Source organism: Brachyhypopomus gauderio, chromosome 4 (genome assembly GCF_052324685.1).
Source record: "Brachyhypopomus gauderio isolate BG-103 chromosome 4, BGAUD_0.2, whole genome shotgun sequence".
In the NCBI taxonomy this organism is placed as follows: domain Eukaryota; kingdom Metazoa; phylum Chordata; class Actinopteri; order Gymnotiformes; family Hypopomidae; genus Brachyhypopomus; species Brachyhypopomus gauderio.
This window is the reverse complement of record NC_135214.1, coordinates 20741024-20763364: the sequence shown is the minus strand read 5'-3', so window position 1 is coordinate 20763364 and position 22341 is coordinate 20741024. Positions and strand designations below refer to the sequence as shown.

At 46.9% G+C, this 22341-nt stretch overlaps 2 protein-coding genes across 3 annotated transcripts in view; both read right to left on the bottom strand.

Moving 5' to 3' along the window:
• ralgps1 (Ral GEF with PH domain and SH3 binding motif 1) overlaps positions 1-22341 on the bottom strand; it is a 109986-nt gene that overhangs the window by 28684 nt on the left and 58961 nt on the right. The gene's annotated exons all lie outside the window — the stretch shown is intronic.
• LOC143511528 (uncharacterized) lies at positions 6161-7789 on the bottom strand. The gene is made up of 3 exons (XM_077001133.1): positions 7504-7789; positions 6964-7375; positions 6161-6856 (listed from the first exon to the last, which is right to left on the bottom strand). The coding sequence occupies exons 1-3, from the start codon at positions 7787-7789 to the stop codon at positions 6574-6576; spliced, it is 981 nt and encodes a 326-aa protein (XP_076857248.1). The 3' UTR covers positions 6161-6573.

Here is a 22341-nt window from a genome sequence, read left to right as displayed (position 1 = left end):
ACATCTTCTGAGATTTTCCACAGTGCGGAACTTCTTGTATTTTTTATTAATACTCTGCACTGTAGCCACTGGAACTTGAAAACATTTTGATATGGCTTTATAGCCTTTTCCTGACTTGTGAGCGGCCACAATGCACAGCCGCAGGTCCTTAGTGAACTCCTTTGTCTTAGCCATGACTGTCCACAAACTAACTGCAGAGAGCTGCTGTTTTTCTCCTGTTGAGTTGATTAAAACAGCTGTTCCCAATGAATCAGGGTAATTAGGATGCTTTAAAACAGCTTGGACTATTTGGAATGATATAGCACTTTGGATTTTCTTATGTACTGTGACAGTTTTCAAAGGGTATGAATAATTTTGGACATGCCACTTTTTCTTCAATTGTGAATAAAAGCTGAGAAAAAATGTTCCCCACAATGATGCTTCTTGTACATCATCGTATTATCTCCTGGGAGATGCCTGTGTCATTTCCAGTCAAAAATATAATTTCTGGTTAAATAAAAGTAAATTTAAGTCAAAATTTGCCAGGGGTATGAATACTTTCGGGCATGACTGTATATTTTTCTAATGTACTTGCTTTTGGAGCAACAACTGGCAATGCAAACAGATTTGTCATTAATACAATGGCATTAAAGTGCCTCTGGAACTGAGAAGGGAAGAATTATATTGTAGCATGTAGTGTAGTAATAAAAATACATCCATATGGCACATACATAGAGTTCTATTGACAGGGAATGACCGTTACAGAAGGGGTAACTCTCAATCCCAGCATGGGTGGAGTGTGTGTACATGTTGACAGCTTTAAAACACCAATCTCAAACCGGCACTGCTACCACTATGCAGGCCGTTTGATATATAGCATGGGCTGGTGGACATTGTCCTAACTGGAGACCTTGAGCTCGATGTGAGAGACGTCCTGAGAGGTTCCCATGTCCACTGCTAACTGAAAAGCTACAGTAGCTAGTAAAAGCACGTGTGGCATGCGGGAGGACTCAGAGCTGGCAGGGTTACACCAGGGCCGTGAGGGCCATGTTTGCGCTAATGCCAGCTAGGAACACTTCCAATCAGCAGCTGCACATACCATGAAGGGTCGTGGCTGACAGCAGCGGTGAGGAAAGGAGTTAAGATGTAGTACGTGTCCAATCTGCTCTGTCACACAGGACTGGCGATAAGACGGACAACAGGGCTACGTTCTGTGCAAACTGACAGTTGGTAAAAGGTAAAGAAATGAGGAAAAACCTGTCAATAGATCTCTTCAGAAATGAAGCTACACAGTGTCTGTGGTCAGTAGAGCACAAGCTACAGTGTCTGTGAAGCCATGTGGGCTTCAAGTGAGGCTCTAGTTATGGCTCTGACACCTGCGGCTCTTTTAAAACCTGTGTTCCTCTTCCTCCCCAATCACTGGCCGTTATCACCGTTATTAACAGGACATAAATGCCTTCATCTCCATAATTAGCAGGACCTAAATGACTTTTGAACCAAAAGAATTTGATCAGTTAGCCATTGATATAGTGTGACAGAATTGTGTATGTGCAGAATTATAGGTGCAATCCTCTTCTTAAACACACCAGGATCCCTTTTTTGAGCTGTATGACTTCACATCACAACCTTGTCTGTCTCTTAAGTGCTATAAAAACTTCCAAAGTGTCAACAGCTTGGCCATCCAGTCCATGTCAGAGCAGTACACGGGCCAAGTGACAACACAACACCAACCATGTCTTCACATTCACGGACCAGTAGACCAATAAGGACACCTGAGCTGTCCTGTGCATTTACAGGAATAGAGCAGTATGTGTGTGCAGTGTGTGGTGGGAGTGTGGAGTAAGAGTGCAGCGTGTGGTGGGAGTGTGGAGTAAGAGTGCAGCGTGTGGTGGGAGTATGCAGTAAGAGTGCAGCGTGTGGTGGGAGTGTGCAGTAAGAGTGCAGGGTGTGGTGGGAGTGTGGAGTAAGAGTGCAGCGTGTGGTGGGAGTGTGGAGTAAGAGTGCAGGGTGTGGTGGGAGTGTGGAATAAGAGTGCAGGGTGTGGTGAGAGTGCAGGGTGTGGTGGGAGTATGCAGTAAGAGTGCAGGGTGTGGTGGGAGTGTGGAATAAGAGTGCAGCGTGTGGTGAGAGTGTGGAGGGGGAACTGAGCCCCCACCCCCACCCTTCACTGACACGGCTTCATTACAGGAAACATCGCTTGCAAAGAGGAATAAAGAGAAAATTCAAGAAATGAGAGGTACCTTGACAAGTCTAAATAAACTTTAGTGCTTTCAGTTCACTGTAAAAACTGAGGTCCCCATTTGTGAGTGCAGTAAAGTACAACGGTAAGCTGTCTACATAAGAGACCTGGAAGACTGCTAAAGGATCCCAGATTCCAGGAAAAATAAAAACATATTTTAATGAGGGATGAACATAAGCCCACAAAGAAGAAAAAATACTTACAGGGTATATCAGAAGCTTTAGAACAACAAACTTTTAGCTTTACAATGCTGAACTTTTGAAAATAGTTTGAACAGCTAGAAAAGCATTGTAGCAATATGATGCTAACTAACGCGGTTAGCCATGAGTCACAACACACCTGGGCTTGTTGGTTTTCTGTTTGACAGGCAGACAGACAGACCGACACACACGCACACGCACACGCACACACACACACACACACACACACACACACACACACACACACACAGAGGAAGCCTTTAAAACCTTAAGCAAAGCAAGCAAACAAAAAAAACCCAAAATCTCAAAATCCAGAGAGAATGACTAATATTGGCCACTGAAAATAATTCCAAATAATTACACATTAGGGTTATTATGGGCTGCCGAGAGTTTACACGGCCCTGAGACATAATGAATAAGAGTTGGTCTTCCAGGAAATCCAGAAAGAGAGAGATGGGGAAAATGACTGAATTTCTTGGAAATAACATTTGCCGTGTTCAAAAAATCTCCCATTACTCAAGCGATATCAAAGCATCTTCATCTCCAAACATCAGTGCCGAGATTTAAACAAATGACTCACAACTACTCAGGTGTGGAGTCCAGCAGACAGTGAGGGCAGCTCATCAGAACCAAGAACGGGTTCTCCCACTGGACCAGTTACCGCTTCCAAACCATTACACTACCAGAACAGCCCAGTACATTTACAGACTAGGGTTTATGCCATCATAATGGGCATTTAGATTTTTTACAAAAACAAATAATATTGGACTAATTAGATATTTAATGCAAAAAGAAATAGTATATTTAGTATAATATATTGTTAGAATATCTATAATATTGATTGTCATTATTATTATTATTATCAAATGGATCTGGCAAAACAGTCTGGTATATTTATATCTGGTATATCTGCTGAAGTCAGAATCACTATTACGAGAATGTTTTGGAAGCTAAACACCAGCTCTGCTATAATTAAGCTCCCAGCCATGTCTTAGAAAGACCAGAGATTGACATGTAGCATCAGCTGTAATGTATTAATATAAATCAGAGAAATCTGATCATGCCCGACTGCTCTATATGCCAACGTGCAGAGAGTTACGGCTTTTGGCCTATAAATACACAAAACACTTTGGACGGAGACGGAGCTGAGGAATACGGGCCTTGAGATCTACTGTCAAATGTAGAACATGCACTTTAAAATGAGAGTTATAACACATACATACCATGCAATAAAGTCTCTTGAAATCCATTTAACCATATACTTTAGGCATTATACTGAGTCAAACTTTATTCTTCTTATAATCAATTTGACAATATTGACAATATTTGACAATAAGTTAGCAATATGATACAGATAGAACAGCCAGTATTCTGCTAAACTGAACAGACGGCTGAATTCAGCTCTGGTACTATACAGTAATGACAATAAGGGGCACGATCTGTCCTGCGCCGAGATATGAGGGACGTTCAGAAAGCAGCTGTGGTCACTGCAGTGGTGACAACAACCAAATCAGCCATGTTGAAAACAAGGCAGACGCCCCCTGAAGACCAAAACCTCTCCCTGGTCATCAAGGGAACAAGACAAGAGCACCTTTAAACTGATCCATTAAACAACAGAAAGGCAGAAAGGAGAAGGTGTCGAAAACGTCACGAGAGAGAACACTGGGGGACAGGCAGCAGCGTGGGGCTGTTTCACACTTATCAAAGGCCAAAGCCTTTGGCTTCAACTGCTGAAGAACCCCCAACAGTTGTGCAGTGTACTCCTAAATCAGCACCAGCTGAAATGGGTTAGGAGTGGTAATAGCACTCTTTAAATCTCAGTCTCGAATGGCACGCTCAGTTATTTTAAGTTCTCCCCTAACTCAGCACGGAACAAATTTCCTCCATCCAAGCGGCTTTTATTAATCATGGCCCACAACCCCGTGATGCTACCGCCTGCTGTGGAATGGGGTGAATACCTGAGACACAGTGGGCGGAGCTTGGCCGTCTGTCTTTAGGAGACACCGCTTAAGTGCAAGTGGCTAAGCGATGTTAACTGCACGGCCGTCTACTTCTGTGCCCAAGGGGATCTCTCTAGATTTATCACCTAGTGCACAGATGGAGAGGGTGACGAAACCTTGACCCCTTACATGGAGACGGTGAAGCATTCCAGCACCGTGAGATCATGTAAGCGGCTGCTGCACGTGGATTGTGTGCCTGTCCCAGGGGTTTCCAACCTGCAATAACACCTGGGATGGGTTAGGGTGGAGCTGTAATAACACCTGGGATGGGTTAGGGTGGAGCTGTAATAACACCTGGGATGGGTTAGGGTGGAGCTGTAATAACACCTGGGATGGGTTAGGGTGGAGCTGTAATAACACCTGGGATGGGTTCGGGTGGAGCTGTAATAACACCTGGGATGGGTTAGGGTGGAGCTGTAATAACACCTGGGATGGGTTCGGGTGGAGCTGTAGTAACACCTGGGATGGGTTAGGGTGGAGCTGCAGTAACACCTGGGATGGGTTAGGGTGGAGCTGTAATAACACCTGGGATGGGTTCGGGTGGTGCCGACAGCAGATTGGTAGCATAAGCATTGCCGTTAGCATTCTAACGCAAGTACTAAAAGCCACAAAGCATACTCAACCAGAACTACCATGCCAAAGATGACCTGATGCCAGTAATGTTACAATCCCTTAAATTCAACAGTTCCTGTCATTAGTACATTACAAAATAGCTGTTAATGTAATATTAATTACAAGTGGCGAGAGCAATCCAGATGAATTGGCATTTCGTCTATAATCTGTTTATATAGTGGGGCTGATGGCTGAATGCAAAAGAGAACAAGCATAATCGAAAGTGATTCTTCTGCAGGAAGATCAAACAAGGCCATTTCTCTCAAGGAGCAGCACGATGGAACAAAGAGGGAAAAACTCACATTGGCCAAATAGACATTTTACACAAAAACAAGTCGAACTGGCCAAAAGTGAAAGTGCAACAATAGTTTACAAAGAGAAACAGGGAAACATAATGGCAGCCAGTGCGTTCATGCCAGCAGTCAGCAGTCAGCACACAACACTCAGCACACAGCATCCACAACCAGTGATGATAGCCTCAAAATACCTTATTTCCTTTCATGAATTTTTGTTACAGGATTACAAACCATTTGATTTACTCTAGTGATCTAAAGCACTGAAAGGTTTTCTTCACACTACCTGCATCTGCTGATGGGATTTGGAGAAAACAGAACTGCGTAATAAATGGACTAATTATGACTATTGTGCACATTCCTGTTTGACTAGCCAGTGTCCAGGGACGTTTAAGTACACAAACAGACAGGCGGAAATAAAAACACGTCCTCTTGCCCTCCGTGGAAGTTATGACACAGACTTATGTAACTGTTTCGTGCTTTTGTGCTGTGGCAAACAGAGCAAAATAACTTGTGCTGTTAGACCAGCTGGAAATGGTGAAAAAGTGCCGTCCTGAAATTCTTAACTGTAGCTAAAGACACGTGGCTGAGAACACAGGGCAGGTCTCCAGGAAGACCAGGCAGACTATGATGCTCTTACAGAAACATGTATCTACTCTCTCCTTTCTGAGACCGAGACATCTTTCCCTAACGTTACTGTTAATCAGGACCAGCTGTTGAAAGAGGACCAACTTCCAAAGGTCCTGTGCACAAGAACGGAACAATAATGGTTTTGAAGTCACTTTTAGATCATAATTACAGGTAATTTCCTCATGACGGCTCTCTATGAAGGAAAACACTGTTGGTCTGCTCACTGGCCCATGCACAGTGTAACTACAGTCCAGCTCTTTCTGCAGTGAAATTAACAGGAGAACTATTGTTCATACTGCCAGTTGGGCAGAAGTCAATGTGGTGAGAAGTTTCATTAGGTGTGCGGGCTTAATGTGCTGGTCCAAGCTTTCATCAGCATTTTAAAAGTCCTGCTTCAAATTCTCAGAGATCAAATGTGACACTTGTGATGACATCAGAGGGCACATAAACGACAGCAAAATTATCACTTCGTTAACAGCATCATCCATGATGTAGTCTCCCTACCCATGATGTACTCTAATCGTCCAGGACGCAGTCTCCTTCTTCAGGATGTAGTCTAATCGTCCAGGACGCAGTCTCCTCGTCCAGGATGTAGTCTCCTCATCCAGGACGCAGTCTCCTCATCCAGGACGCAGTCTAATCGTCCAGGACGCAGTCTCCTCGTCCAGGACATAGTCTCCTCGTCCAGGACGTAGTCTCCTCCTCCAGTATGTAGTCTCCTCGTCCAGGACGTAGTCTCCTCCTCCAGGATGTAGTCTCCTCGTCCAGGACGTAGTCTCCTCCTCCAGTATGTAGTCTCCTCGTCCAGGACGTAGTCTCCTCCTCCAGGATGTAGTCTCCTCCTCCAGGATGTAGTCTCCTTGTCCAGGACGCAGTCTCCTCCTCCACGATGTAGATGTGGCACTTGTGATGACATCAAATGTGACACTTGTGATGACATCAGAGGGCACATAAACGACAGCAAAATTATCACTTCGTTAACAGCATCATCCATGATGTAGTCTCCCTACCCATGATGTACTCTAATCGTCCAGGACGCAGTCTCCTTCTTCAGGATGTAGTCTAATCGTCCAGGACGCAGTCTCCTCGTCCAGGATGTAGTCTCCTCGTCCAGGACGCAGTCTAATCGTCTAGGACGCAGTCTAATCGTCCAGGACGCAGTCTCCTCGTCCAGGACATAGTCTCCTCGTCCAGGACGTAGTCTCCTCCTCCAGTATGTAGTCTCCTCGTCCAGGACGTAGTCTCCTCCTCCAGGACGTAGTCTCCTCCTCCAGTATGTAGTCTCCTCGTCCAGGACGTAGTCTCCTCCTCCAGGATGTAGTCTCCTCCTCCAGGATGTAGTCTCCTTGTCCAGGACGCAGTCTCCTCCTCCACGATGTAGTCTCCTCCTCCAGGACGCAGTCTTCTCGTCGAGGACGCAGTCTAATCATCCAAGACGCAGTCTCCTCATCCAGGACATAGTCTCCTTGTCCAGGATGTAGTCTCCTCCTCCAGTCTCCTCCTCCAGGATGTAGTCTCCTCGTCCAGGATGTAGTCTCCTTGTCCAGGACGTAGTCTCCTCCTCCACGATGTAGTCTCCTCCTCCACGATGTAGTCTCCTCCTCCAGGACGCAGTCTCCTCGTCGAGGACGCAGTCTCCTCGTCGAGGACGCAGTCTCCTCGTCGAGGACGCAGTCTAATCGTCCAAGACGCAGTCTCCTCATCCAGGACATAGTCTCCTTGTCCAGGATGTAGTCTCCTCCTCCAGTCTCCTCCTCCAGGATGTAGTCTCCTCATCCAGGATGTAGTCTCCTTGTCCAGGACGTAGTCTCCTCTTCCAGGATGTAGTCTCCTCATCCAGGATGTAGTCTCCTTGTCCAGGACGTAGTCTCCTCCTCCAGGATGTAGTCTCCTCGTCCAGGATGTAGTCTCCTTGTCCAGGACGTAGTCTCCTCCTCCAGGATGTAGTCTCCTCCTCCAGGACACTGTAGTCTCCTCACTACATCAATGGCTCTTGTCTCACATCTCAGCTCAAGAAGCGATTCAGCATGTTGACTAAGACCAACAGGTCCCTGGGACATATATAACCTGGCTTTGTTTTATGAAACATCTTAATTAAATGCTTTAGCTTTTAGCGTTATCAGCTCTTAGAGGCGAAGAAACGCTCTGTATTACCCCAGCCGTTGAGTCCCAGATGCACGTTATACTTAGATATATAATAAATGGAGAGTGAAAGTGAAGTGATAGCCTGGTCCCTGTAGCAGAGTGTCGTCTGGGCCACTGGATATGCTGAAGGCTACCGTTCATCTCCACAGTGAGGCAGAGGATGTGAAGACCTGCCAAAACAATGAGCTCATGGGTCTCTCTAGAGAAGAGCTGGGCTCTCCACAAGCCCTTAGCTGACTCTGAGCCTCTGAAGATGAAGACTGAACAAAACAAACAAAACAGCACTTTTGTTTAGTTTCTGAAAGCTGTAGTTATGCATATATTATTATGCATATAATTGTGATATAGATGTTGCCTCTCAGTGCACTTTTATATAAATGTATCAGGTAGAGAAGGCAGCATTTAAGCTCACTGTTCAGCCTTATAGAGAATAAAACCTGGATTAGCAGGACTGGATTACAAGTACTCGAACAGAAACTCCATATTCATTGGTCATATATTCTTACCTACTTTTAATTGACTTAAATATCCTAAATATCATGAACATTAATTCATTCTGATTGTACTGCACCCTACTGTGAGCCACTCAGGAAACGTTCTTTCAAAAGGGAATCAAAAACCCTGTGAACACAGTGGGTCGTTGGACGCTCCTCAGAAATGTAGCTCAGCTCGTCAGCGATAGTCAAAAACCAGATGCGTGGTTTTTTTAGCACATTAGCCCATGCATGGTGGAAAATGGCAAAACGTTTTTTCTTGTGGCTTCTTTGGTTTGTGACCCCTGAAATAAAGCCTGCCGAGGGCTGCGTAGGACGCACGCTTTAATATGGAAGGTATTACGGGGTTTGCAGAACATGGGAAATAATAACAAACGAAGAGTTCCTCGCAGTGAGACGCTGGGTCTACGCTCCACTCGCCGGGTCTGCCCTCCACTCGCCAGGTCTGGCTCGCCGCGACGTTGGCTTGGCCGCGGTTCTCAGCTCCTGGTTTTTCCGTAGCACTTAGGCTGGTGGTGGGGGGGGGGGCGTCTGTTTGCTTGGGATCCCGTGCTCAGACAGCAGAGACAGGAAGATGAGGAGCTGCTCAGTGAGATGTGGGCCCTCTTCTTAACCCCCTTAATTACAGCCCTCTTCTAAAGACACAGGGAAGCATCATATTCATTCGCTCACAGGAGAAACACACTGCAATTGCTTATATAAAGGCAAATCGGAATTTGACTTCGTTCACTGAAGGCACAGATGTGGATAAAACAGCACAGGCAACAGTTGACAAAGGCCATGAAGCCAATTACACGGACACTGCTGCAGGTCACAGAGCGAGAGGTGGAGACAGAAGTCACAGATCTGATGCCATCGTTGAGTGCCAGCAATCGTTGATCTAGAGTAACATGTACGAATATCGTAATCACTCGTAAATCTATAATCTTAGTACTTTGTGTCATTCATACTGTCTGTTCACACTGCCAATCACTGGAAGGCTCTCTGGGTCTAACTTCCTTGAATGAATTCCAGCTCTTATTCCCAAGGAAGGATCAATGATGACAACTGATTCATGGCTGCCATCAAGTAGCCACAGTAGGCCGGGAACAGGGAGAGAGCAGTTCACACCACGCCAGGCCTCGAGAATGATAAAAAAAAAGCAAAGCAACTTTTGAATGACATCCAAAAGCACAGCACCTACAAGCTTAAATGTGGAAAGAAACTCAAGAAGTAGAGGTGACAAGGTCGAATATATCTCCTCTTCCAATCCATCCTACAGAAAATCACTCCGCTTTTCTCATTCCTAGCTGCAGGCTTTCAGACTGCTCTGATTAGTTACTGTTTGTGTAGAAAATATAATCATAACTGTTTTGTCAGCTACGTTCTATGATTTCTGAGGGGGGACCTGCATGAAAGAGAGTGCCAAACCCCCCAGTGATTCAGTCTTTGACATGAAAGTCAAGGCTGTGGAAAACACATCTGAGATTGTGAACCTGTAAAAACATTAATAAGGTCTGTTTAGTCATTTAAAAAATCTACAATAGCTGAGCATTAGCACCCCCCCCCCCCAAAACAGAAAACAAGCAAGTAAATATTAATCATAAATAACAAACAAAAATAACTGTTCACTGGAGTTGGAGGAACAGGAAATCCAATTCTAACTAAAATCTCTTGTTAATAAAGTATTCTGGGACATTACAGTCTCTCCATGTGAGCTCAGGTCAAAGAAACGAAGTAGAAGAATGAAGGATGTAAATAGATGAGACTCGGACGTGAAGGCCTGAGATCTCAGGAGGTTCTCCTGGTTCCTCTCTGTGCACACAGGTGTAGATGGGCCAAGAAAAACATTTCAAGCCCAATAAACACATACCGTGTACCTCCGCTTCAGGGGGTGGTCCTGCCTCTATCTCCTCCCTCCTCCCCTTCAGGGGGTGGTCCTGCCTCTATCTCCTCCCCCTCCGCTTCAGGGGGTGGTCCTGCCTCTATCTCCTCCCTCCTCCGCTTCAGGGGGTGGTCCTGCCTCTATCTCCTCCCTCCTCCGCTTCAGGGGGTGGTCCTGCCTCTATCTCCTCCTCCTCCGCTTCAGGGGGTGGTCCTGCCTCTATCTCCTCCCTCCTCCCCTTCAGGGGGTGGTCCTGCCTCTATCTCCTCCCTCCTCCGCTTCAGGGGGTGGTCCTGCCTCTATCTCCTCCCCCTCCGCTTCAGGGGGTGGTCCTGTCTCTATCTCCTCCCTCCTCCCCTTCAGGGGGTGGTCCTGCCTCTATCTCCTCCCCCTCCGCTTCAGGGGGTGGTCCTGCCTCTATCTCCTCCCCCTCCGCTTCAGGGGGTGGTCCTGCCTCTATCTCCTCCCCCTCCGCTTCAGGGGGTGGTCCTGTCTCTATCTCCTCCCTCCTCCCCTTCAGGGGGTGGTCCTGCCTCTATCTCCTCCCCCTCTGCTTCAGGGGGTGGTCCTGCCTCTATCTCCTCCCTCCTCCGCTTCAGGGGGTGGTCCTGCCTCTATCTCCTCCCTCCTCCCCTTCAGGGGGTGGTCCTGCCTCTATCTCCTCCCCCTCCGCTTCAGGGGGTGGTCCTGCCTCTATCTCCTCCCCCTCCGCTTCAGGGGGTGGTCCTGCCTCTATCTCCTCCCTCCTCCGCTTCAGGGGGTGGTCCTGCCTCTATCTCCTCCCCCTCCGCTTCAGGGGGTGGTCCTGCCTCTATCTCCTCCCTCCTCCGCTTCAGGGGGTGGTCCTGCCTCTATCTCCTCCCTCCTCCCCTTCAGGGGGTGGTCCTGCCTCTATCTCCTCCCCCTCCGCTTCAGGGGGTGGTCCTGCCTCTATCTCCTCCCCCTCCGCTTCAGGGGGTGGTCCTGCCTCTATCTCCTCCCCCTCCGCTTCAGGGGGTGGTCCTGCCTCTATCTCCTCCCCCTCCGCTTCAGGGGGTGGTCCTGCCTCTATCTCCTCCCTCCTCCCCTTCAGGGGGTGGTCCTGCCTCTATCTCCTCCCCCTCCCCTTCAGGGGGTGATCCTGTCTCTATCTCCTCCCCCTCCGCTTCAGGGGGTGGTCCTGCCTCTATCTCTTCCCCCCTCCCCTTCAGGGGGTGGTCCTGCCTCTATCTCCTCCCCCCTCCCCTTCAGGGGGTGGTCCTGCCTCTATCTCCTCCCTCCTCCGCTTCAGGGGGTGGTCCTGCCTCTATCTCCTCCCCCTCCACTTCAGGGGGTGGTCCTGCCTCTATCTCCTCCCCCTCCACGTTGGGCCAGAAGACTACAGCAATGATGCTCAGCTGTGAGGAGAGGAGAGCTTAATGGCCCAAGTCAAAACACACACTTCCGCACAACCGCAACGCCCTGAAGAAAAGACTGCAGAATGTTCCTAGGGTCAGGAACCCTCAGGGTCCTTGATGGTAGTGCACATGTGCTGAGGAGAGGTGCGTTAGACACACACACTGAGGATTCGTCAGCAGTGAGGCTCATTTAAAGCTCTTCAGACTCACAGACGTCGCGTGTTTTTAGGCCATGAGCCAACATCAATGATCTGAAAAGCAAGAAGCCCTTTTCCATTTTTCCCCTTCTGTGGTAAATAACTTTGTACTGAGAATTATTTATTAATTTATTTTATGTTTACCATGGTTATATGGAAAAAGTGAGCGATCACTAAGCGCATGTGTTCTTACTGGAATCTCTTTCCCATGACCTGCCACAGCAGACAGGATATGACCTCATACTGGACTGCTCTTTGACCTGACTCAAAGCTACGCTAAAAAGCTAAAACTGAAGCTTCGAAGCTACAGTGCTTCATGAAAAATTCAAATAGCCACATTGTTGAAACACTTTCAACACAATTTACTTACAATATGCTCATACTCCAAGTTATTTTACATTAACATGGCTTGTTAAATTTATAATAACTGCTAAAAATGTGACTAATTTCTTTAGTGAGGTCCAGTGTTGTGCTGCTTTGTGGAATGGACCAAGTCTCCAACTTGTTTTGTGTGCTCCTCCTTCAGTGTAGTCCACAGCATGGACGTAGTTTTGATTTCATAAGTGGGGGGGACACAACCTGGGGTGGCGAACTGTTGAGCGGGGGGGGGGGGGGGGGGGGGGGGTTGAATGAAAATTGTTGAGCGCTGTGAACAAAAATTGTTGAGCGGGGGGGGGGGGGGGGGGGGGGGGGGGAGCTCGGAGCTGCATGATCCTAGTGCTAGATTTGTCGCTATTTGGATATTGTTTTTTTAACCGTTAAAAAGTGGGGGGGACATGACTTCGTCGCTACTTAAATATTTGGTTTTAACTGTAAAAACTGGGGGGGACCAAAACCGGCTTTTGAAAAAGTGGGGGGGACATGTCCCCCCCAAAACTACGTCCGTGGTCCACAGAACAATTTCAGGAAACACCAAACAAACACCAGAGGAAGGAATCTTCAGCAGGGAAAGGTTTGCTTTTCAGTGGAGAGTTTCAAACAGTTTCAAAGCAGCTGCACTGCACCGATGCGGTGTCCTATCACACGTCATGCAGCTTCTCATTAGCTGCTGCTACTCTTCCCGTAGCCAGACAGCTACCAGCTACTATCACCTGGATGGACTGGTGGTGCCTCTCTGGTAGCATAAGCAAAGCTGAGCAATGACTTGCGGATGAAAGGCAGCTGAATCCAAACAGGGGCTCACAGAGCACACCTTGTTCAGTAGGGTCTGGGTCTGGCACCACGGGGGCAAGGTCAACGTACGTGCCGGCCGCGATTAACTCCGCGGGACTCTCCCTGGGTTGAGTGGTGTTTTTGGTAGGACTTCAAACGCAGAGCCCAGACCACGAATGTTCCACTGTGGGCAACGGAGCCCCCCCCCATGCTAACAAACCCCACCCAGTACTGAACAAGCCATCATATTTATGTACTTCTGAAAGCTACTGAGAGGAGGAGGAAAGTTTGAAGGGAAGATGAAGGATGTAAATTTACACTCAGTGCTGACACAGATGGTTAGCGTCGAGCCGGACGGCACGTGCACCCGCAGGTCGACTCTGGTACTGCACCACGACGGCATTCTGCGATTTCAGCTATGACCGAAGGCCAAGAGAGAGCTGGTCTCACACGTCAATCACTCAGCCGTGACTGACATACCAGAAAATGGGGTAGACAAGGCTAACCCAGTGGAAAATGAAGTAAGGGGCTCCAATCTTGCCATTTTCCAACGATCAAGGGAATATGTTCAATGTTAAGGGAAGGACAGGAAAATCTAATTTCTCCAGAATGTCACGCACCGCTGACACGTCCATTTTCCCCTCCGGCGTTCTGGAGTGAAGACAGAGTCGTTGTTATTGGCAATTGAAAGTCGTTTTTTCAAGAGGTGGAAACTATGTAAAGTACTTTGGCAGTGTGTCTTATCCAATATCTGCTGGCAGAAAGAAGCTAAAAATTCATGAATTGAATGTCCAGTCTGATCATGTGAATCTCAGAAACACAACGAGGTTCGTATTAAGTGCTCGTACTGATCTTCCCCTACAGGTCAGCTGAATGCATTTCCATACAAAGACATTTGTCCTGTAGTGGTCTGATGACGAGTTTAATTAAGAGTTTGAATATGAGTTTAAACTGCACATATGTGCATGTATGTCTGATTGCAGTATGTAAGCAGATACAATGAGATCTGGTCACCACTGCAACATAATGATCTGAGGATCGTGGGGGATCATTTAGGATTTCTTGTGATCAAAGCAGTTATTAAGAAACAAGGAATTTTGAGGAAGATTTAACATTGTTTGTCATCATGTTTCACAAATTAATTCTCTACATCTCCTACAACATAAGTCACTTATGAACAGTGTTGTGAATAATGCCGTAACGGGATAATATAATTCATTACTTTTCCTGTCGTTACAACGCCGTTGACGTTACTGGTCATTAAAAGCTGTGCGTTACTATATATTGATATACTAACCGTAATCCGAGCGGACCGCTGTCCAGGCTAGTGAGAAGTAACAGATCTCGATAGGTCACAGTTCTCGGTATAACACCTGTTTAACTTAATAAGTCAGTAAGTGATTGGCTAAGGCAGCGTTATGGTAGCCAATCAGATCCAGTGTTTTTACACGCGCGCCAAAGCACGCCAGTGACAGACACAAACGGAGAAGAGGCAGAAATGGCGAGTCAGGAGCAAGCCGAAGAAAAATTAGCATTTTCAAGGTGGCGATATAAACATTATTTAAGAAAATACTTGAAGTTCCTGAATGTCTACCAGACTGGGTATTTTATTTATTTAATTAAGAATAGAGGTTTTATTGTTAAGTTTACTTCTGTTGTGAACAAACCAGTTGTCTCAGGTTGAGATAATTAAATTTCTTTTGATAGATGTAAATGCACTTTATATAGTGTAACTGTTTATATTTGCTTTTTTTTTCCACATAGATTTGGGATTTTAAAGGTTTTTATCCTGCACTGGTCTGTGGATATGCAATAAATATCAAAAGTTAAACACCTTTCTGATCTACTCATTTCAACTGACTGTGAAAACTGCTTTTTCAAACAATCCTTATTCATTGGCATATAACTTTTTTTTTTACTGTAATGCAAATAGTTACTTTTCCTGGTAACGAGTTACTTTTATTATAGAGTAATTCAGTTACTAACTCAGTTACTTTTTTGAACAAGTAGTGAGTAACTATAACTAATTACTTTTTTAAAGTAACGTTATGAAAAAATGGGAAAAGACATTTCAGAAGAGGACTAAAAACTTTTCGTAGATTCAGAATATATTAAACCTGAAACCTGAACCTCTTCTGAATTTCTTTTGATTCTCTTCTGAATCTCTTTTGATTCTCTTTTCTGAATCTCTTTTGATTCTCTTTTCTGAATCTCTTTTGATTCTCTTCTGAATCTATGATTCTCTTCTGCCTTTCTGAACAAAGGCATATGGAGGCTATAAGATTTTAATATGAATCCTTTAACCTTTGATGTGATGTGTGAATCTGTAGCACAACTGCCCTACGAAGTGAGGTTCATGAATACACCATAGCTTAGCATTACAGTACATTACATTAGCACAGGACTCACAGGACTCACAGATCTCACAGATCTCAAGTGTAACGGCACGTCTGAGCCTGTGAGGGCTACGTTGCCCAGGTCAAATAACACACTTAAACAACACCGTTTTCTTCATCGGCACTCCTGCTAGATGAGTTGGATCAAAACACTCTTTCACAACAGCTTTCACTTCATCACAGACAACTGCAAGGACCTTATGAGGTGGACAATTTATTGAACTAAATTCAAACAATTCAAAATTTTAAATTTCATCAAACTATATAGTTACCCATCCTGAAATAGGATAGAGGAATAAAATATAAATGTGGGAGGGAAAAGAATCACATGAAAACAGTGGGTAAATAAAACCGATGAAAGGAAATAAAATAAACAAACAAAAAACCATTTACTAATATTTATAAAAATACACAAACAAAAATAGTGGTGAGGTAACTTCTCCTTGTGAGGGGGCCAGTGGTCATGAAGGTCTCGGTGGTGCTCTGACAAGCCCACGGGGGCACGGCAGCAGCTCTGAGGGGAAACACGCATCCGTCCAGAGAAACAGCATCACGTGTTCTGAACAGCTAATTCAAAACATGGATTAGATCTCAATGTGTCAATGTGCTCTATGAAGCACTCTGGAAAAACCTGCAGGATACTGGACAATCCACAGCTGCTTCTCTTTATTGAAACACAAACAGACACACCCATTCTCAAGCACATGTACACACACACACACACACACACACACACACACACACACCCTGGTGCCCAGTGTACACGTTCAAACAATCTCACCCCCGTATAATCCTTTGAACTGTGTCCGTGCAGGTGTTGAGTCAATGGATGCCTCCTCTTTGTTCGTCAGAGGAGAACACAAGGGAGCGAGTATGCCATAGTGCCCCCCCCCAACACCGGCCCTACCCAGACACGCACGGACCTGTCAGCACCAGTGCAAGCCAGGCCACGAGGCCGGAGCTGATCGGTGGAAGAACTGAGACGTGGTGGAGCGGGACAGCGGGGCCCAACTGTCCTGCATGACGGATGACGGGATTAGGAACCATTGTTCATGTTTGTGTGGTCCGGGGTGCGTGGATGACATCACTCCTTCATACGATCCTTGTTTAGTTTGGTCTGTGTTCCACGGTGACGTAGTGGCAGGTCACTCTACATCTTATTGTTAGCGTCTTGGACCCTCCATACAGCTTGATTAATACGGATGTGCATACATGTAGTCAGCAGCTGCCAAAGGGCTGGTAGATGGAGCAGTTTTCAGCCAGGCCATTCTAACATCCTCTCCAGGGGCAGTGCAGATGGAGCGGGTGGAGGAGAGATGGAGCGGGTGGAGGGGTAGATGCAGTGGGTGGAGGGGTAGATGGAGTGGGTGGAGGGGTAGATGCAGTGGGTGGAGGGGTAGATGGAGCGGGTGGAGGAGAGATGGAGTGGGTGGAGGAGAGATGGAGTGGGTGGAGGAGAGATGGAGCGGGGGGAGGGGTAGATGCAGTGGGTGGAGGGGTAGATGGAGTGGGTGGAGGGGTAGATGCAGTGGGTGGAGGGGTAGATGGAGCGGGTGGAGGAGAGATGGAGTGGGTGGAGGAGAGATGGAGTGGGTGGAGGAGAGATGGAGCGGGGGGAGGGGTAGATGCAGTGGGTGGAGAAGAGATGGAGTGGGTGGAGGGGTAGATGGAGTGGGTGGAGGAGAGATGGAGCGGGTGGAGGAGAGATAGAGTGGGTGGAGGGGTAGATGGAGTGGGTGGAGGAGAGATGCAGTGGGTGGAGGGGTAGATGGAGTGGGTGGAGGAGAGGTGGAGCGGGTGGAGGAGAGATGGAGCAGGTGGAGGAGAGATAGAGTGGGTGGAGGAGAGATGGAGCGGGTGGAGGAGAGATGGAGCGGGTGGAGGAGAGATGGAGTGGGTGGAGGGGTAGATGGAGTGGGTGGAGGGGTAGATGGAGCGGGTGGAGGAGAGATGGAGCGGGTGGAGGAGAGATGGAGCGGGTGGAGGAGAGATGGAGTGGGTGGAGGGGTAGATGGAGCGGGTGGAGGAGAGATGGAGCGGGTGGAGGAGAGATGGAGTGGGTGGAGGGGTAGATGGAGTGGGTGGAGGGGTAGATGGAGCGGGTGGAGGAGAGATGGAGCGGGTGGAGGAGAGATGGAGCGGGTGGGTGGGTGGGGGGGGGGGGGGGGGGGTCGGCCAGGCTGTGAAGCCATCCGTTATTTTGGGCTGGAGAGGGTGACTAACATGACGTCTCAGGACGAGGGGGTCAGGACAGGCCAACAGAAGCACATCCATCATCTCGGTAGCGACAGCGAGACACACCAGCCTTGTTCTGATTCATGTTTATTTAGCAGAACCTGAAGCCTGGACCTACTGAACCATTCAAACAGGGCCAGAGCCTTTAACCACTGAAGCACACGTGTTCAGACAAGCACAACTATAGACACACACACACACACACACACACACACACACACACACACACACACACACACACACACACACACACACACACACACACACACACACACACACACACACACACACACACACACTGCAGGTACTCACCAGAATACACGTGCTAATATCCTGTATATTAATATATATGAGTGTGTGTATGTGTGAGTGTGCATGGGTAGGTTATTGACTATATGGAAAATGTTAGCATGAGTGTGTGTTAATCTGATGTTTTATTGCAGTACACCAGGGTCTTATATTGTTTCGAACATCACACAGAAGTGGTTAATACAAGCCCACAACACTTGGCCTCCCAGCTGGAATGATGTCACTGTTCATTCCTCGGTTTTTTGCCTATAATCAGACCCTTTCATCTGTGGGCCTTCATGTCGCCACTAAAAGCTATGCTCTCAGAAACCAATGATCTGTGGCAAAACACACCGCAGCAGGCTATCTGCCTCCTGACCCCGAACCAGCACACAGGGAGACATCAAACCCGCCAGCCCTGCAGATGAAGGCAGATAACTGGACACGCTAACAACGACGCGCCAAACGCTCCTGTTACTATGAGAGACGGAGCTCTGATATACACAGGACCGGCTGTGTAAGCCCATGATTAGACTCCACACACCAGAGAAGGAGATCGTGGTGTGAGGGAGAGCCGCTGTAATCACAAGCCCTCGAGCTGAGTGGTATACCAGTGAAAACCATATTAGAAAAAAAGAGAAAATAAAGAGGGAAAAAAAAGAGAAAGAAAAGCAAAAATAAAGAGAAAGGTCGCCCCATGACCTCACACACTCATTCTTTCCATGAGCGGAAAAGCCAAAGCATGTGCCTGCAGCCTTATGCATGATCAGACCATCACGCAAGATCACACCAGATCAGGACAAGGGAGGAAGGATTCTCTCCTCATGTGACGTCACTTTCCGACGGATTTATACACTGCCAAATATTTCCCATGACAGTGCGCCTAAATATCCCTGATAATCCCTGATAATTAAAAAGAAAATCTGTAAAAACTGTATATGTAATGTACCAGTTCAGCACACTTAGAATATATATATGGTTCCAAGGATTAAAGTATACTGTAGAACACTTAAAGTTAATAAATCAGGACATTTTGCATAGGGGTCCTACATCAGCTGTGCAAGCAAAGTGCTTGTGAAGTTCTAGGTGGTCCAACCTCAGATGAGAGCCTGTGGGTTCGGAGCTCTCTCCACATACTACTGGAGTTTCATGCAATTTTTAATCATGCTAAGCCACTGCAAAGACGAAGAAAAGCAACAGCAGGGTGCGTTTCACATGCTGTGCCTCACTACCTGTGCACCGAGCCTACAGGGTTTGAAATATTTAATATCATGCTTTTGAAATGCCTGCCAGAGAACTGTCCTGCCATTCGAAAGCATCAAAAAGTGCATGTTCCTCCAAACCTGCCCATGCACTAGGCCCATAGACTGAGTACACAGCTGAGCTTGTGTGATACAATACAATGTGTGATGCTTAAAGGAAATACATCTGGCCCAGAGGGACGAGCAGGGAAGCCAATCTATAATCTGTACACAGCCACGGAAATCCATGACCTCACACTGCTGAGCTTTTCCAGGGCTCAGTGTTGAGACACAGTCATCTAAAATCAAATCCAGCCTTTCTACAGAAACTATTAGCCTTTCTCATTCTTCTAAGCGGTCTATATAAGCCCTGTGATAATCGGAGTGCCGCGTGTGCTGTACGTGTTTGTCACATGCGAGCGCTTCAGTGGGAGATGAAGCCATCTGTGCCTCACGTTACTGAACACAAGCCCGGTAGAACCTGATAAACCACAGACGTCCCTGTTATTGACACGTGTGTCCAAACACAGGGGGAACGTGCCAGGTGAAGTCCAGAAAACCCAGGACATGTGGGGAAAAGGGGTAAGAAAGAAGGAGAATGTGAACAAATCTGCATTGTGGATCGGCACTGACGGGCTGAAGAGAGAGAGAGAGAGAGAGAGAGCGAGAGAGAGAGAGAGAGAGAGAGAGAGAGAGAGAGAGAGAGAGAGAGCGCCTGGGACGCCCCCTGCGTTTCTTAGCACAGCATGTGGAGGGTTTGCTGGAGGAGAAAGAGGAAGTGTACGAACATGTTAAGAGCACATGTGGTGCAATTTACATGATGTCATTTTCGGCCACAAGCGCTCCCCCGCGTTGACTGCACGACTGACTACAGCCCATTGTGCAGACCTACCGTAGACTACAGGGCTACACAATTAGAAAAGTGAGACAACATATTGTGACCAGTAGACTTGACAATACATGCATAGCTATGCAGTAATAACGGAGGAATTTACATGTTTTTTTTTTTTCAGGCCATGGCTCTGGTGGGTGGTGTTGGGTATTGGGAAAGTGTTCTTGGGTCCTAGCAGGTTTGCTTTGTGTCAGCGATTTGAATGCTAATATTAAATGGAGTGCAGGTGCACTAGAGCTGTACGCAGCACATCTGGGCTGGGTGTGGATCACTTTGATTGGAGGTGACACTGGCTCAGTCTGTCTCTCCTGCGGTGGTGATCTAAGCCTTCAGCTATCCCCTGGTGTCTGCAGGCGTGCCAGTCTTCCGTCAGAGCTGCGTCTCCGGTGTCGGCTGCCAGGGGGAGCCGTCGAGCTCCTGCCCTGCACCACCGAGCAAGAGAGACATGGAGCTGGTGCTAGCTGCCAGCTCTTAGCATCACGACGGCCCCGTTCTACGATTAAATGGACATTTGAGCTGTCCCAGAATATATCACCACCACCAAGCTGTAAATTACGCTCGTTTCCAAAATTCTTCAGTCAGGACCACTTTACTCAGGCGAGAGAATCCTGTTCAGCTGATGACCTCACAGGAAGAAGGATTTGTCTACTTTTACACTTAAGAGTCACTTGGAAATTCTGTGCACTGAGTGGCGGTGAGAAAGTTATTTTGCTAAGCGCACCCAACACAGCCGACCATTTCCACTCGGGGCTGTGATACATTCTCCTCCCCAGTGTCCGTGTATTAGTCCTGAGGGCTATTTGCCAGCCAATGACCTAATACAGTGTCTGCACCCATGTCAAGCAGCACTACTTTATGTAATGTCCATTCCAATGTATTTGGCAAGGCAATTATGGCACATTCATCAGAAAGCGAGATGTGCCACAGAGATGGACATTCACACATCATTTATGCATTTAGTCTGAGCTGGCATCAGCGACACTTCAACCCACACCTGTGTCTTACACGGGAAGACTAGTAATGGGAACTACAGATGTTCCTCTCTTATTATTTTCCTACGATGAAACACAAACAGGGAACGATGCCCATACGCAATTTCCACGTTCTGATTGGACGCTTAGAGAAAAACTGCTAACAATCAATCAGGACGCTTCGCTTAAGTGCATGCGTTCTCATTAACACGCACAGCAGAAGCATCTGTTAGACATTCCCCGAGTCACTGCCCCTTCTCTCCATGACTCATACCACCCCAGCCAAGTTCGATTTGGAAAAAACTCTGGACTGGTTTCCATTTCGGTATTATGACAGAAACTAAATTTTTTTCCCTGCTCAATGTTTTCATTCACGTGCCCCCACACACCTGATCTGGATTAGAGGTGGAGGAGTGGGGCAGATTGTACAATACTGCCTCTGGAAGCGGGCTAAGGACATGATCGATGTTAAAGCATTAAGTATAGTTCATCCAGATTAAAATGCAGATTAGACGGCTTAACAAGGCTTGTGTGCTAAAACCAGCAAAACATTTACTTTATTTATTTATTTTTAAGCCACCACCCTCAAAAAACGTGCGTACAGAATTCATGTCGTCTAATGATATTGGGTGGATCAAAAGTTACTTTTAAGAGGTAACCTCATAAAATAAGTTTCTCAAACCTGGAATAGGTGTGCTATTGCCACATGGCAAACATTACATACAGTACACTCAAGATATTTAGCTTCTGTACATTCATTGCAAACTGCTCCATACAATAGATATCAGCCAGCCAGTGCCTTTTACTGTAGGACAGATTATCAGAGAGATTACACGATCTCCTAGTGCTTAATAATTCATCCACTTGGGAGTCCACCTTGCTCTGTTTCAAAGCAAAACTGGTTTTTACTTTGAGGGCACCACTGAGAATATTTTTGAAATTGTGCATTGTTACAACAAAGTGTCAATTTAGACTGTGACAAAGGGAAGTGAGGGAAAAAAGAGAGAAGGAGAACGAGAGAAAAGAATAAAAAAATGGAATGTGGAGACCTTTTCCGAGGTCAGCCAGCCCATTATTTCTCCAGCTGACCAATCAGACACAAGGAAGGCCTAGCCTTCCCCGATTGGACCAAACCGT